A 16,365-nucleotide genomic window follows, 5' to 3' on the forward strand; every position below is an offset into this window, starting at 1 on the left:
GAGGGTCACAGCTTTTAATGGCATATGCTTTTGAAGTTAACTGGCATCACTGAGGGATAAACTGTGCATCTTGTATTTGAAGTTCTTAATTTGTACTATTTTTTCTTTCATTTAGTGTCTTAATATTGAAAATGATAACCTGGCTGATGTCGACATATTCCCAATTGAAGAGACCAAGCCACCAGAGACTGACGAGAACTATTCATTCTACAATCCCATAGGCTTGGTTGGGAAAGAAATTGTTGACTCTGACCCTGTTTTTCAAACAAATTTTGTGGGCTCATTCACCAGCACCATGTCAGTAGAAGAGGTGACTTATTTGAAAAGTGAACCACTGAACCTCTGTGACGAGGTGTACACCCCTTTCATGGAAGCAGAAGCAAGTGGGAGCATGTCAACCCCAAACAGTAACAATTTGCTCACTGAATTTATGAATGAACCTGTTGACATTTCAGACTTTTCTTTGTGTAAAGCCTTCAATGGGGAGAAGCCAACAGACACACCATCATTTAATGATTCAGATTCAGGCATTTCAGTGAATGAAAGTCCAAACAGAGCTTCTCCAGGGCCTTCTAGCGGTTCATCTCTGTATGGGGATGCCCCTTACAACTACACTGATTCTGAAATGGAAGATATGGACAGTGCTCCACCAAGCGTGGTGCAAAATAACTCTGAAATGCACCCATTACTAATTGTAGAAGATTCAGCCTATCCATCATCCCCATCTCAGATGGTAAAGAAGCAGCTTTTGGATGCAAAGTTAAAAAACTCACCAAAAAAAGAAGTTCCAGCTAGTCCTGGCCCGAACAGATCTCCATTTACAAAAGACAAATATACAAGTCGCTTGGAAGCTCGTTTTACAAGAGATTCTGAACGAGCAAGAGCTCTGCAGATACCTTTTTCTGTAGACAATATAATCAACCTTCCAGTCGATGACTTCAATGATCTTATGTCTAAACACCAACTAAATGATGCCCAGCTTGCTCTCATACGCGACATACGCAGAAGAGGCAAAAATAAAGTTGCAGCTCAAAACTGTCGAAAACGGAAACTGGAAAACATTGTCGAGCTGGAGCAAGATTTGGATGAATTAAAAGATGAGAAAGATAAATTGCTTGCTGAAAAAGGAGAGTACCGCAAGAACTTTCAACTTCTGAAAGAGCAGCTGAGTGCCTTATATATTGAGGTCTTCAGCCAACTTCGCGATGAGGATGGAAATCCTTACTCTCCTGCGGAGTACTCCTTGCAACAAACAAAAGACGGCAATGTATTTCTTGTCCCCAAAACCAGGAAAACCGAAAATAATAGAGACTGATTTTTGTCCTTTTGGTGCTTTTGAGGTGTTAGGAAGCTGAAAGAGATTGTAAGGGGTAAAATTGTTAAGCAGAGTGAATGAGTATGTCGAAGGGATTAATTTTTCAGACCAAGTGCTTTGTAGTGCTGCACCAGTAGATTTTACTGTGCTGTCAATTGCTGAATAACGCATTTATAGAAGATTCTATGCAACACAAGAAATAACAAGGTTAACAGGTGTATGATAAATACTGAAGTAAACCTACAAATGCAATAAAGTAGTGTGCTATGTATGTATGCAAATTCTGTAATCTTTTATATCCGTTAAAAAACAGTACTTAAAGGACCATTTTGGTTAGTTGCCGTAAAAGTGTAAATAGCGCAATGCATCTTATTTATATACATTTCCTATCTTTTCTTATATTCAAAGATTTATTAAAGAAAGTTGATCTTTAGAAAGCTTTAGCATCATTTCTTGCAAGATATTGTATGTAGAATGTTTCATTTTATATATGTAAAATTGAAAAAAATGTTTACTTTGTTTTAGTACAAACAGTGGTGCAAATAAAGGAGAAAAGACATTTTTGCCCCATTCATTTATTACATTGTTCGGTTCTAGTACGCATATTCTCATAACATGCACAAAAATGCACTGCTATTGTGTTTATTGTTAACTGCTGCTTAACTGTTGTACTAATGTTCCTACTTGACTACAAATTAATCCAGAAATATTTGCCAGTAGACAGGAGCCTCCTACTTTTGCCAGCTTAGATGAAGAGGGAGTGAATTGTATTGACAGATTTAGAAGAGTATGTAAAATCCGCAGTAGATGGGTCATTTCACAAGTGGTGCGGCTTAATAAAGTTGTTCGGCAATGTAGCCATGGTTTAATTTTAGTATTGTCTGAGGCAGAGCTCATGCCAAAGTAGCTAAATTTTGTATAGTGGTTTCAAGCTTCTTTAGCAGCCTACTAGATAGGAGTATGGCAGGAGAGAATGATAAAATGTCTTGTGCATGGCATAGTGTTAAGTGGATCAACGTTAGCCACTTAGGAGAGTGGATTTGTTGCTCATGTCATGTGTGGGATTTCGAGTTTTGAAACCTTAACACCTCTACGGAATTTAGCTCGTCACTTGCCCACTGGTGTGCCTTAAGCTGCCCTAGTAGAGGAAGTGGTAGTGCAGACTTTGTGCATACTCAGTCCTTCATCCATCTGAAGAGGCCCTGTGGTATCCTTCTTTAGTGAGCTAGGATAGAATGTAGACCTGTATAGCTTAGAGTGCATAGTTAGAATGTAGGGCTGAGGTGGATTAATGCTGGTCCGTTACTTCCCGGTAGCTGTTGTGGATGAGACGTTTGTCATGTAGAGCTGTATCTTGATAAAGTGCCTGTTCTACCCTATGCTTGAGTACCTGCTTCTCCATATTGGCGACGATCGTGGGGGCCTCACCCAGCCCTGAAGTTGAAGATTTCCCATCTCTGCGCTGGAGAAAGGGGTGTGAAATGGAGAACTGCTGGCTCCTACAGTGTCTACACGTGTGGAAGAAACATCCCAACACTTACCTACTACACTAGTAACCTCATTGTGTGTTCCAGAACTTGAAGGTACTGTGCTTTACTGTTCTATTTGAGGTCATACCCGTTCCCTGTGGGAGCTGCGGTTTTCCTACCCACTCTCGTGCTCAAGCGCCTCCGTCACTTGAGGGTTGACAGTGGAGCGCTGACGGAGTGCCGACACGTCATCATGTGCGTGCATCCCGTCATTCTTTGTTGTTAGTTGCTGGGGGCAACATGTGTAAGCCTCTTCATGACGGACACTTCGCGAAGCGCAAATACATCATCATGAGCTCTTTTGTTTGTTGCGGGGCAATGAGGGTGATCCCGTACAGAGCCTTCACGACGCTTCATGTGCTATCGCTGTTTCCTCATGCAGTTTGTAAAGAGCTTCACTTGAGGAAAGCAGGTATTCCTAAATTAAGCCACACGTGTATATAGGTGATTGTACGATGATATGCACACACTTGCTGCATATCCTCTCACACAGTTTCGTAGCTAAGTTTTGTGCCTCCAAAGGCATCCGCCATCCATTTTCCCTTCAACAAACATAAAGGCTGCTCTTTCGGAATTAAACCTCCATTTTCCATACGGTGATAGTCACACCTTTACTGCATGTCTTTCATGTGGTTTAGCGGCGATATGCACACCATTTCAGCAAATCATTTTGTTCATATCAGTGAATTGTGGTGAACGTTGATGATATCGCGGGTTCTGAACATTTTATTTCCTTAAAGAAATCCTAGTTAGTGTACACGTATTTATGCCTTTTGCCTTGAAGGTGGGATCGTTTAATGATTTGTTTTCACGTGGATATCGAGTTTTAACCACACACCAGAGTGATGGTTTGTGTATAGTCTCGAGTGTAGAAGTCCTACACCGGTGTTCTGTTATTTAGGTCCTGGGCTTTTCTCCTGGTATTTAATGACTGTTTTGTTTGTAAGGATGCAGAACATTAATTCTCAACCTTTCTTTTTGTCTAATCCTGGGGAACCACCCATTAGGTGGGCTAAGTGGAAGAAAGTTATTTTGCATTACGCATATATATGTGGTGTCTCACTAAGTGCTGAGAGGAAGACCTCTTTATTGCTGAATTGTTTGGGACCTGAAGGACAAGAAGGCTTCAAACATTTACCGGACCTAAGTGGTGGAGATACTGACAATCTTAATGAGTTTGGCATGTTTGGCTAAGTTATTATTCGATAGATGTATGCAAAAGGCACAGGAATCGGTTGAATCTTATGTCACAGACTTGTGTAAGTTGGGTGCTACTTGCAAGTTTGAGGCTTGTTGGAAGAGTGAATACGCAATCAGTTTATGTTGGGTTGCAACATAGAAAGAATTAAAGATGACCTGTGGCAAAAAGACGACCCCAAATTAGATTATGTTCTGCTGGTGGCCAAATGTATTGAAGACTCTTGTCTGTGTTGAGGTGCTGAAGAAAGAAAATGGTGTACGTTGCTCTGAGAAGGTGCAAGCTATAGCTGGGACCTCTACAAAGACATTAGGCAATTCCTGTAATAAAACGGGCAATTCCTATTCCGTTGACAACATGAACATGGTTAGAAGGAATTTCTTTTGATGTGGAAGTAGTGGGTACCTGGCTCACAAAAAATGTTGTCCTGCCTTCTTGGTTGTGTCGCAGTTGTGGCAAGACAGGACCCTTTGCTAAGTACTGCAAATCATACCAAAAACACCAAACGTGTGAAGGAGGTGGGATTTGATGAGAGTAATGACTGTGACTGTGAGTATGATGAATTGCATTGTGGTGAGGTGGTACTTCACAAAAACAAAGACCCCATTGATAGTGTGTTGGTCAATGGCCAGCCTGTCAGTATGGTTGATTTGTGTGCCAAGATCTCGCTGGTAACGAATACATTTTATCGAGAGATACTTAAAGGAGAAGTTCAGTTATTGAGGGCAGACATTAGAACCCTAGCTTTTGGCGGTCAGATAATAAAGCTGTTAGGATATTCCTGGGTTGATCTGGAGTAAAAATGCCGTTTGACCGCTGGGAAGTTTTATGTCTCGTGTAAAGGAGATAGTATCATAAGCTCGGTTTACCAAGGTGTTCTGGAAGTTTTGTTAGTGGTGAACCCAGCATTATTGTGAAGGAAAGGCCTTCCATGCAGAAGACTAAATCTGAGGTGGAATTTAACAAATTGGGGAGCGAGAATAAAGTCATGAACACATGTTGGCGCAGAGAGTTTGAAGATGTATTTAGTGAAAAATGAGGTTGCCTCAGTGAATACCCCCATAAGATCATTCTCAATGATGGGGGCGTACCAGTGTCCTGCAGGGAACGGGGTGTGCCTTTGACTTTGTGTGACTCTGTTTTCTGAGCTTAACAAGTTGAGGAGTAAGGGGATCATTGTTGAAACAGAAACGACTGAGTATCTTGCACCAGTTGTTCTTGTGTGCAAAGCTTCTGGGGAAATAAGACTCTGTGTGGATCGCAGGGGTCTTAATAAGAACATGGTTGCAGATAAGTATCTGCTCTATAACATTGCGGAAATGCTTGCATTTCTTGATGGCACTGTGGCTTTTCCAATCCTAGACCTCAGGGAAGAGTATCATCAAATTAAATTAGATGACGCCTCTACGAATCAGACTTCTTTTATTATTCCATTTGGTATGTTCAAATTCACGAAGTTACCTTATGGGTTAAACTCTGCTGCCTCCGTGTTTCAGAGGGTCATGGAAGATGTCTTGGGTGGTGTTTCCGGGGTGAAGATTTACAGAGGCAACGATTTAGTGTTTGGTGCTACGCAAGAAGATCATTATGACAGAGTCAAGCAGGGTTGGGGTAGGTTTAAAAAGAAGGGTCTTACATTGAGGGAGAATAAATACAGGTTTAAGCTTGCCAAGAATAAATATCTTGGTCACAAACTTACCAAGAATGTCATCAGACCTAAGAATCAATTGATGAAAACCATTGAGGGACTTCACACTCCTAATTGCAGAGATGGCGTCATCACTTTTTAAGGTATGGCCGAATGCTATATAAAATTTGTACCTAGGTTTGCTAGTTGCACGTACACCAAGAAGAGTGTCCAGTTCTCTTGGTGTCCACGTTGTGATTATGAATTCCAAGATGTCAGAAATGCACTGTGCAATGCTCCCTCTTTGCAAAGCTTCGACACTGGGAGACAATCTATCCTAGTTACAGATGCCAGTGCCAAGGGATTGGGTGCAGTCTTCAAACAAGTTAACGAGGAGAGACGGGAAATTAAAATGTTTCTGTCCAAGGCAGACTGTTTGTCACGGTTTGTTACTATATAGACAAATAGTGAACGAGATTCAAAGGAAGACCTGTGGGACTTGGAGGACATTAGCATTTGTGAAATCACTGAAGGGGTGATTAGTGAAGATACTTGGAAAGTTTTGCTAGCGGAAGATATGGTGTTAGAGGGAATCTTGACGCAAATTTTTGGTGGTTGGTCCCATAAGAATGTCGTGGATGATGAAGTCCGGAAATATTGGAATGTGCGTGATGAACTTTCTGTCAAGGATGGTCTTCTCTGGCAAGGCAGGAGATTGGTACCTCTAAGGCAGGTCTGGGGAAAATTTCCAGTTTGGACATCAAGGGCACCAGGTGATTTCCCAAACGAAGGAGAGAATTGGGTTTTACTTCTGGTGGCCTGGGATTGACATGCATGTCAAGAGAGCAGTACAAGTTTGGAGTCTGTTTCCAGCGACAAGGTATTTAAGACCAGGGTTCAGCTCATGATTTTGAGAGAGAAACCAGTAAACGCCTGGCAGGAGGTAGCTCTGGATATATTAGAAACTGTAAGAATGGACAGTATTGTGTTCTAGTCTTAATTTACATGTATTCAATGTGGTCGGAGATTTCTGTCACTCAAAAGTGTAGAAACGCAGACATTTATTGAATTCCTTAGTGCTCAGTTTAATAAGGAAGGTTTATCAGAATGCATTTTGACAGACAATGGTGTTCAGTTGGAAGTATTTCTGTCTGGACACGGTATCAGACATGAAGTATTCTCTCCATTGTCCCGGGACTAACAGGATGGTGGAGAGGTTTAACATAGTTCTGAAGGAGTCCATGAAAATAATTAAAGCTCTGAACAGGGACTGGAGGTCTAGAAATTGTGGAACGGGTGAACCTGTACTGACTCACTTCTCATTCATTCAGTAATAAGATGCCTTTTGAGTTGGTCAGGGGTCGGGAGTCGATCACTATGATGTATCCCAGGTGGAAGTTCAATTTTGATGTGAGACATGCTGTCTCCAACAAAGGTAAAGGTATGGGGAGGTGAGGGTGAGGCTTCCCCAAAAAGGGAGCTCTTCCAAGTTTTCTGCACCTTTCAAAGTGTTCAAATTAGTTCACAATGCTGTCAAATTAAGTGATAATTGCTTCTGGAATTTGAGGAGAGTGGCAGTTGTATCTAATGGTACCAAAAGTCTTGATGGTATTGTGTGTGGGAAACATGTCACCTCTGATTTGAGAAGAAGTGTGTGTGCCATGTTGCCTTCTAAACATATGAAAGACTTTGTTTGAAACTTCTTTATGTTGGTGTGCACCCATTACCTTTACTATCAAATTGTAACAGAAATGTTTATATGCTTATATTTAATTGTGAAGTTTAATAGGGGGAAGGTGTGTGGTATCCTACCTTAGTGAGATTGGGTAGAATGTAGAACTGTATAACTTGGACTGTATAGTAGGGGTGAGGTGGAAAAATGCTTGTCAGTTACTTCCTGACAGCTGTTGAGTACCTGCTTCTTCATAGGCCCCCAACTGAACTGTCAAGTTTATGCCATTTTGGGATGTTCTCTTTTTGGTAAAGGACCCAAAATGTAGGCAGTACAACCTAAAAAGAAGTTTTGATTACATATGGTAGGTATGGGTGGAGAGGTGATGAAGAGTGAAACCCTTTAGCGTATGTGTACAAAATAACGATGGGAAAACCAAAGCACAAGTGAGGAAATGACTGAAAGGGGCACATCTGCAAGGATCTATGTCATTCCATCTAGTAGATTTCAGGTATTCACTATTTCAGAGAAATCTTTTCAATGAAAACCTTTTACAAAGCCAGATAAGACAGATTTTCCTTAGGCTTGCAAGGGAATTGACATTTCAGTGAAAACTAATTGGATAATTATTTCTTTATTATTGAATCCGGGAATTCTCCCAGTGAATTTAATCCACTAGGTATGTGAATAATTATAGCATACCGTATTTTTAAATGGTTTTAATCAGGACAACCTCCTCACACCCCCTTGTTTTAATGTTTCAGGTGTTTCAGTTAAGATCACCTTCCAGTCAGGTTGCCCCCTATTTGGTCCTGATGAAGACCCGCAAGGCCAAGGCTTAAAATCCCCCAAGGCCATCAAGACGGGTCGAAACGTCGCCGCCCACCCTTTACTACCTGGGACACATTTACAGTCTTTCGTGCAAGACCATCAATGGGGTCATTTTTTGAATTATACTAATTTTGTATCCAATGAATGTGACCAGGTTACTTGGATTCTGGACGGTGAATTACAACCGATCCACACTGTCTGAAATTGATTAAATACTCTTACTACTATGTATCTTTCATTCCTTGTCCTATTCACGCACTTTTCAATCACTTTCCTTTGATGCACGTCTCTCCTTGGAGCAACCTCGTTCTGTCCTATGAATATTGCAAAAAAATTGCCAAAAATAAACGTATGTATACCAGCTCACAGTGTTTTGGATGTTGTCCTCTGTTGGATTGAATTACTTATTGAATATTGCGAGCCTTTGTTCTTAAAGAAAATTCCGTTTAGGCTCAGGATTAGCTAAATAATTGACTAAGCGAAATATATGTCTCAGATTTATTAATCATTGGTTAAGGACCACTGTTTTTGGTATCATTAATCCACCCAGGTCCTTTTCCTTGGGTTACCCCATTTTTGTAATGGCTGCTTAAACGTAGCGGCCATATGCTTGCAATAAAAAATGTAATAAAAAAAATAACCATTGCGTATAATTTGAATAGAACAGTATGGATGCTTTTTAGCAGGCAGGTTTACTTAGCACAGTTTTAGAAACCAATGTTAGTTGTAATGCATATCACAGAACAATATGACTCCTATTGGCACAACTAAAAGGCACTATTGGCTTTTGAATATGGTAAACTCGAGCTGTAGTTTAAACAAACAGACTTAAAAAGAACAAATTATGGAAATAAATAAATTGGCAAAGTGAAGTATTGGCCCACTGTCCATGGCACTAAAGATAACTTCTTTTTAGGTGTGCACTTGTGCTAAGGAAACAATACTGTTAGTCAAAGTGCAAGACCGCTAACGACTGAAGTCGCTACCTGTGGAAGCAAAATATAAATGACAGTTGACAAGACAAACCGATGAAGAGGGCTAACCGAAAGCTCCTCAATATAGGTATGTATTTTTAATTATGATTTAGTTTTGGTATTATCAGGCTGATAATACATCTACAGGTGCCTCCAAGCCATACCTAAGAATGTAAAACATGTATTTGCCCACCGGGTGTACACCACAATGGTTGTTTCCTGATATAGCTTTAATTGTGACCACAGTGATAGTATAATACACAATATACTATAACATTTGTAGCAATAACTTCATGTGTTGTCCAGAATCAGTAGATTAGATCTAAGTACACCCAGAGCACGTCAAAGACTTTCAAAGGTCTGTTAATGGGAGCAGGTCCATTTATTTTTGAAAGTTCAATGATCCAGTTTTGCTTGCATTTTGTACATTGGAAGACAGCAGACATGTGTTACGCTTTAGACTACTTTTTCAAGGCTGTAAGTTCAACAGACACGTATATAAGTAACTTTATCCAATGGAAACTGTGCACCAAGTGCCACCTACATGCCTGTATGCTGAGACGGTTCTATTGTGGGAGACACTGTGTTGCCAACTAGGACCAGTATGTTAAGAGACAATAGCTACGGTTGAAACACCAAAATCAGGCCAAGGTGAAATGTAGTAATCACCAAAAGTGGTTTCCTGAGTGAGAAACTCCACTCAAGTAAAATCCTAAATGCTAGTGATAAAAAGTAGGGTAGAGAGTCAGAAAATAATACACCAAAATAGTGTTCGAAATGGTAATTTGAAACGTGCAAAGGAATAACAATAAGTAAGTGATGGTGTGGTAATGAATAGTGCTCAGTTCCCAGTCGTGTGTCCTATGTAGTAAAAATGCTAAAATGTCAATGAAATACCTGAATAACCTACAAGTAACTGAAAGTCAAAATAATTCTCAAGGGTCCGGGAAATAGACCAGAGCCTTGAAAGGAAAGGCGAATATAAATTAGTATAATGGCACTATGTATTCAATAAGTATACAACTTTTACAACTATACATGGATTAAAGCATTATACTTGGAAGTCGCGTAACTGAAAGTGAAGATACATTTGTCAAACTTCATATTATAGAAGGATGACCTTGATAAGCCCGTATTGTCTCCACCATGAATACTGGTGAAAGGAGGGAGAGTGGGGGGGAATAGAAGAAATGCCAGTCAGAATTTAATTTATATAATTAGCAAGTAATAAATAGCAAGCCTAGTCAGACCGTAATTGTTCAAGTTTTTGCCAAAACGTGTGTATCCTGAGGCGTGTACATCCTCACTGACACCGTATACAATTTAAAACGCAGGTAGCAGAGATTGAAGACAGGTCCGAAACTAATTGTACGTTCAGCCCAGTACAAAGCACCATTTTGTAGAGGACCTGGCTACTGTAGTTTCACAGTCCAAATCAAAATTTAATGAAAGCCCATCCTTGTAAAGTGGGTATTACGTCCTAGGTAACTGTGTTAACAAAAGGTCCAAACGTGTGTGAATAATAGTGAGGCACAACACCTGATTTTGTAAACTCAATTACTGTCCATCTAAATCGGCATCATATTGTCAACATCGTACGTAAAACAAATGATGGACTGGCAGGCGCAAGTGCGGGCCATCTGAAAAGTCTAACCAAGTAGCATCTCCTGGATAGGAGATGTACCCCTGTGCACAACTATGATGACCCAAAGCAAATGGGTAAAAATTTAAACACAAATAAATTGTCCTCAAGTTGAATCGATCTGTTCTTGTGTTGATGTTTATTTACATTCAAACGTGATATTCATTCATATCGACTGTCATGCCTGTTGAGGCAAGACTTCCAAGTACATTTCAATACATCAATCCCGATGCATTTCGGGCATCCCAGTGCCCTTTGTCAGGGGAAAACATCTGTAATAACAAATAACAGCACTTACATGAAGAATGCACCGCTGTTGGTGTGTCATGAAGTAAAAAACGTATATGACCTTATCTCCCAATATAGTAAAGCCACAAACATAAGTAGCTAGTGAACCAAGGATAAAAAACGAGTGGGAGTACACGATAAACAATGGTGCACAGATGAGCCCATGCGACACCTGTTGAAAACATGGGGGCCACAAACGATACAGTGGTTAGGTAAACAAGTGTGCTGAAAAACAAATGAGAGGTGAAGTGAAAAACGAACCGACTGTCTGTGACTCGCTGTTCTCGGTGGGCACCATTTTGTCCTCAGTCTCCCGGGGTCTTACTTTGTTTAATCCTGCTTGTCTCGCTATCTACGGAGCGGAACCCCTCCGGGTGTGCTTAGAACTGCTCTGGGACTCCGCGTGTTCCTGCTGCAGGAAGCAGCCGGCAGGCAGCTTCCCTCTCCTACGCAACGCAAGCCAATTACAACGCTGGTAGGCGCAGCAGGCGAGCACCCCAGCTGGGACATTTTCTCTGCATAGAGAACAAGCATTGGCATAGCCAATAGGTCTAGCGTTTGGGACCTTATAAGTGTTTAGCCAGGCAACAGTTGCATAACTAAATACTTATAAGGTCCCAAAAGCGAGACCTTTTGGCTATGCCGCACAGCCGCAAAAGTGAAAGTAATCGTGGTCAAGCGCGGCACGTGCGCCTGCACACATGCACTGTAGCTCTGGCCTGGTAGCACTTTTTGAAGCCCTCTCAATAAGTCTCGCCAGACCAGCGCATGCACTGGGTCAGGCGAGACCTAAAAAGGTTAACCGTATTTGATTATATTTATCAAAACGGGACATTCATTCATTCATGCATTCATTCAAAGTGCTGCGTTCTTGGATCACCAGGGTGGATGCAAAGAATTTATGACTATATTAAACTCTCCATTATCGCTACTGAATAGAGACTTCTCAGTGGAGTGTTTTCCTTCTGAATAGCCCTACAGGTAATTTCTGTGGCAGCCCCAAGAGGACCTAATAGAACTCTTGAACACTTTCACCCGTGAATTCAGGGTGCCCCTACTCACCATCCCCAGGAAGACACGGTTTTGATGAATCAGTGTCACACTATTTTATTGGGGCAAAACTGTGACAGTCTTCATTGTCTGTACCATGTCCATGGGCCTGCATTGAAAGGCTGTACATGTGGCTGAAGCATTCAGCGAACAGACTCAAGATATGTCATCTGAAGCTGGTCACTTTTTGCATTTATATTTCACGCGCACTTTACTGCACGAGCACCTTTGCACATTGCGCACAGAGCACCTTTTTCATGTTAAGTTTTTTCTCAAGTGAATTGAACTACTTTGAGACAATATAAGATTGTATGAGATCCAATGTTTGTGGTTGCGTATGTGTATATGTGTATTACCGCCTCAGTTGGGCAGGTGGGAAGATTGTTTGTTTACTGACTCCCTTGAATTCAGATACATTACACAAAAAGATCCATGTTTTAGGGAAAACGGGTTTACCCCATACTGCATTTTTAGTATTTGCAGATTTATATAGCGCAAACTCGACTCGAAGGTATTGGAGCGCTTTACATGAGCACCAGTTACGCTACACAAGGATACATTCATTTTTGGTAGGCACAGGGAGATTAAGTGATTTGCCCAGAATCACAGGTTGTTGAACCAATGCCGAGACTCGAACCAGACTCGCCAGTTCTAAAGCTGGCAGCTCTGGTTGTTACGCCACAACCTCGCTCCATTTGCATTGCGCATACAAGTTATTTATGGCAGCAAGCCATTGCTCCAGGCCGATCTAATTATTACCAAATGTTATGATAAAGGCAGTAGGTCTGATGTATTTGTTGTGAAAAGCATATGTTAAAGACACTAAGTTTTTAATGGTGTATTGTTAACACACCGCCCTAAAGCCGGACACAGGTATTTCATTACATTGACTCTCACAGGTTACCGTACTAGATAAACTCTTACGTGTTTGTTACCCTTTGTGCCAAACTCTGGGGGTAGGAAATGTTTGGTCCCTTCATGATGAGATCTATAGATTTCTGCCAAATGCAACTTTGTATATATTTGTACTGTTATGGCTGGCTGCTTGAAGCTATTACAACTGTATACAAAGTTGCATTTGGTGATTGGTTATAGTGCTACGCCAGTGATAAATCCTATAGGCCAGACTGGTTCTTTTAGGAAAAGTTATGTCCGAAGCCATAGACCTGAACTATTTGTTCTGGAAAGTTACGACAAAGGCCCTATGGCTGGCGTGTTAAAGCCAATAGGTTATTTTGGTGGAATGAGATTGCACTCATATTTTGTGCGCAGTACCATTCCAAGATGACCACCCACTGCTCTGTTTCTTTTTTTTTTTACTTTTTTCTTTTTTTTGTTCTTTAAAAATTATCTTGCATATGCGTGTTGACTCTGTGTGCTTGTTATTGTGGCCATGTGATTGGATTAATGCAAAAATAAGTCAGTGAGTGGGTAGACGGATGCACAAATGCAAGGATGAATGATACAGTGCATGCATGCTAAAATACGGAGCGCCTAAAGTCCAAGTGACTGGAGAGGTATTTCGCTTATGAGCCAGGCCCATTGGCATGGCCAGTGCTTGTTTATTACATATATTATTTATTTATAAAACCAAGCACTTTCTCACACTCCCTTGTAAACACATCCACTGGGTGTCACAAGTGCACACATCAGCTGCTCGTGAAACTGTTGTTTTGGCTCCGCCCTCAAACCCTGGCAACCATTCACCCGTTCAGCGTTACACCCAGGTGCCCCTGAGGCCAAGAAGGCGGGGCTGGCACGGTGCGGGCCGATAAGGAGCTGGGTGTGTCTGCCGGCCCAAGAGGGTGCCCTGTTTGTAGTGTAAACAGAGAGGCGCTTGAAGGAGCTGAGTGGAAATGTTTAAGCCAACTATCCGGGGATTCAAGGGGGAGGGGCGCGGTTAGTGCAGGGAGGGGGCGGGCGCGGTTAGAGCAGGGAAGGAGGGGGCCGAGGTTAGAGCAAGGAGTGGGGGGGCGCGGTTAGAGCAAGGAGTGCGGGGTGGATGAGGGGGACAGCTGAGACCTATTTTGTACAGGCTTAAATTGATGTTGTAATCTCCATTGTATTGTATGTTGTAGCAGAATTTATACAGCGCTTCAAACCCCTGACACAGCTAAAGCGCTTTACTTAGCGCTCTTTTGGAGTTGTGCTGTTGAAAAGATGTTTTATATAGTATGACGTGTGTGCTAGGTGTTAGCTGATGGTCGCGAGGTCTGAAGACATGAAGGAAAAAATTAGAATTTGGTGATATTCGAAATAATCCAAGGGATTTGACAGTATGTCAAAAAGTCCTGCGTTATAAATGTGATTTTTTTTCTTTCTCGCTTGCGGTTTAAAAATACGCACATTTCCCACGCCTAAAAATTGCGCATTTAACGAAAAGCGATCAAACTTCAATATAGTCTTGTGTCCGCTTGTACATGTATATTATTTAGGTGACCTGATGACTCCGTCTCGCCAGGTACACCCGCGTTGGGCTTTCCTTTAATAACCTCGTGCATTCTGGGAGTTGTAGTTTTCGTTCATTTCAACGAACCCAACCGTGCCAACACTGCTAACAAGACAAAACAGATTGAAAATGTGAGAATCTGTAAATGTAACTATCAAGCAGAGCAAGGCACACTGAAAATGTAAAGGCAGTGCAAGATACTGGGCACGGGCTACATTGGGAAAGAGTCGGAAAGGTGAACGAAAGGACTGACTGAGGAGTTTTATAATCTGAACAGGAAAACCCAGGCATTATATACAGGAAGGATAACACGAATATAGCAGCACTGAAGGATGGATTGCATAAGAAACTCTGAAGGCCCCAAACACATTATTTACATATGTTAGAAACTGAGGTGAAATTAAAGCATCCAACATATGATCCTCCGCAGATAGAGACAGGAAGACAGGCAAGCTTGCAGAGGTTTCCAGACACAGGAAGAACAATCCCGGCGGAGCGTGGCGCGCGCGCTTGGCGGGGGAGCGCATTCCAGGCGGGGGAGCGGACCCTTTGAAGTAGGATGCCAAACGGATTGCATGGCGGCACGATGCACGTGATTGTGCGCGTGCTCGCCATGCAATCCGCTTTTGGGAGCACTTTTGGGAGCCCCTTTACTAGAGTCTCGCTGTGCGATCGCTTACACGATAGCCAGCGAGACCTAAAAAGGGAGAGTGGGCGGTCCTGCTCGAGGGCAGGGGGCGAGTGGCTTACCCACTGTTGTGGGTACTGACTGGTTGGCTCCAGGGCTGACCAAACAGTCAGTACCCACAACAGTTGGCAAGCCACTCCTCCCCTGCCCTCGAGCAGGACCGGCCACCCACCCTCCCCCAACCAGGCACAGAGGCACTTCTGCTTTCTCGCAATGCGAGAAGGCAGAAACATAAATGGTAGTTTACAGTTTGTTTCTGCCTTCTCGCACCGCGTACCTTGAGTATAGAAACTCCCTTGCCCCAGCAACACAATAAGAAAAAGGCTCCAGTCCTTCCTCTGCCTTCAGGCCAAGGTCGGCACCGAGAAAAAGTTTTGGACGTCCCCGCACTTGGGCCCGGCGGCAAAACACAAGGAAAAGCCTTCCGGCTTGGGCTCGAGTCGGCCCAATGCCGGTGCAGAGTGGAAACCTTCGGCGTCGAAACCGAAGCATGTCGTGGTAACCATTCCATTACTACCCAACAGTAAATCTTCGGAGTCGAAAGGTTCGGGGCCGAAACTTTCAACGCCGAAAACGGTGACCAAAGAGAAAAATACTCCACCAAAAGAGCCTTGGTCCGACGTTCTGCCTTCGGATCCCAAACAAAAAGAACTGGTAATAAATCCAAACACTGGACATATTCATGCCAAATTTCCAGAGAAGAGGAAAATGGGCCTGCAGGAGGATTACCACATTTCTCTAAAGAGAAAAGATGTGGGTACTAACCCTTCTCCACCTTACATTCCACCTCCTTCGCCCACTGATTCAAATTCGCTCATCACACCCACAAATTCAACACCAACATATCACCTGACCCACAGGATGAAGGGGATGGGGATAGGCCACAGGATACTGACCCATGGGAAGACTATGACTCTGATCCGAACACCGACAATGATCCGGATCTATATCCTTCCAAACCCTCACAACCCGACGACAACATAGAATACATTGAGCTACTTAACAGGCCTGCTCATTATCATGGGGTGGAGCTACAGAAGGAGGCTCTAGAAGAGGATTTCTTATTCGAAACCCTAAGTTCTTCTCAGAGAGCTACTCACAC

At 42.4% G+C, this 16,365-nt stretch overlaps 1 protein-coding gene across 4 annotated transcripts in view; it reads left to right on the forward strand.

Moving 5' to 3' along the window:
* Positions 1-1,874, forward strand: part of NFE2L2 (NFE2 like bZIP transcription factor 2) — a 145,425-nt gene extending 143,551 nt beyond the window's left edge. For all 4 annotated transcript variants that reach the window (XM_085645225.1, XM_085645223.1, XM_085645224.1 and 1 more), the window contains exon 5: positions 116-1,874. In XM_085645225.1, coding sequence (XP_085501351.1) covers positions 116-1,315 — 1,200 coding nt within the window. In that variant the 3' untranslated portion in view covers positions 1,316-1,874. The remainder of the gene's footprint in view (positions 1-115) is intronic.
* Positions 1,875-16,365: the final 14,491 nt, after the last annotated feature.

The sequence above is a fragment of the Triturus cristatus genome, chromosome 3_1 (assembly GCF_964204655.1).
Source record: "Triturus cristatus chromosome 3_1, aTriCri1.1, whole genome shotgun sequence".
In the NCBI taxonomy this organism is placed as follows: domain Eukaryota; kingdom Metazoa; phylum Chordata; class Amphibia; order Caudata; family Salamandridae; genus Triturus; species Triturus cristatus.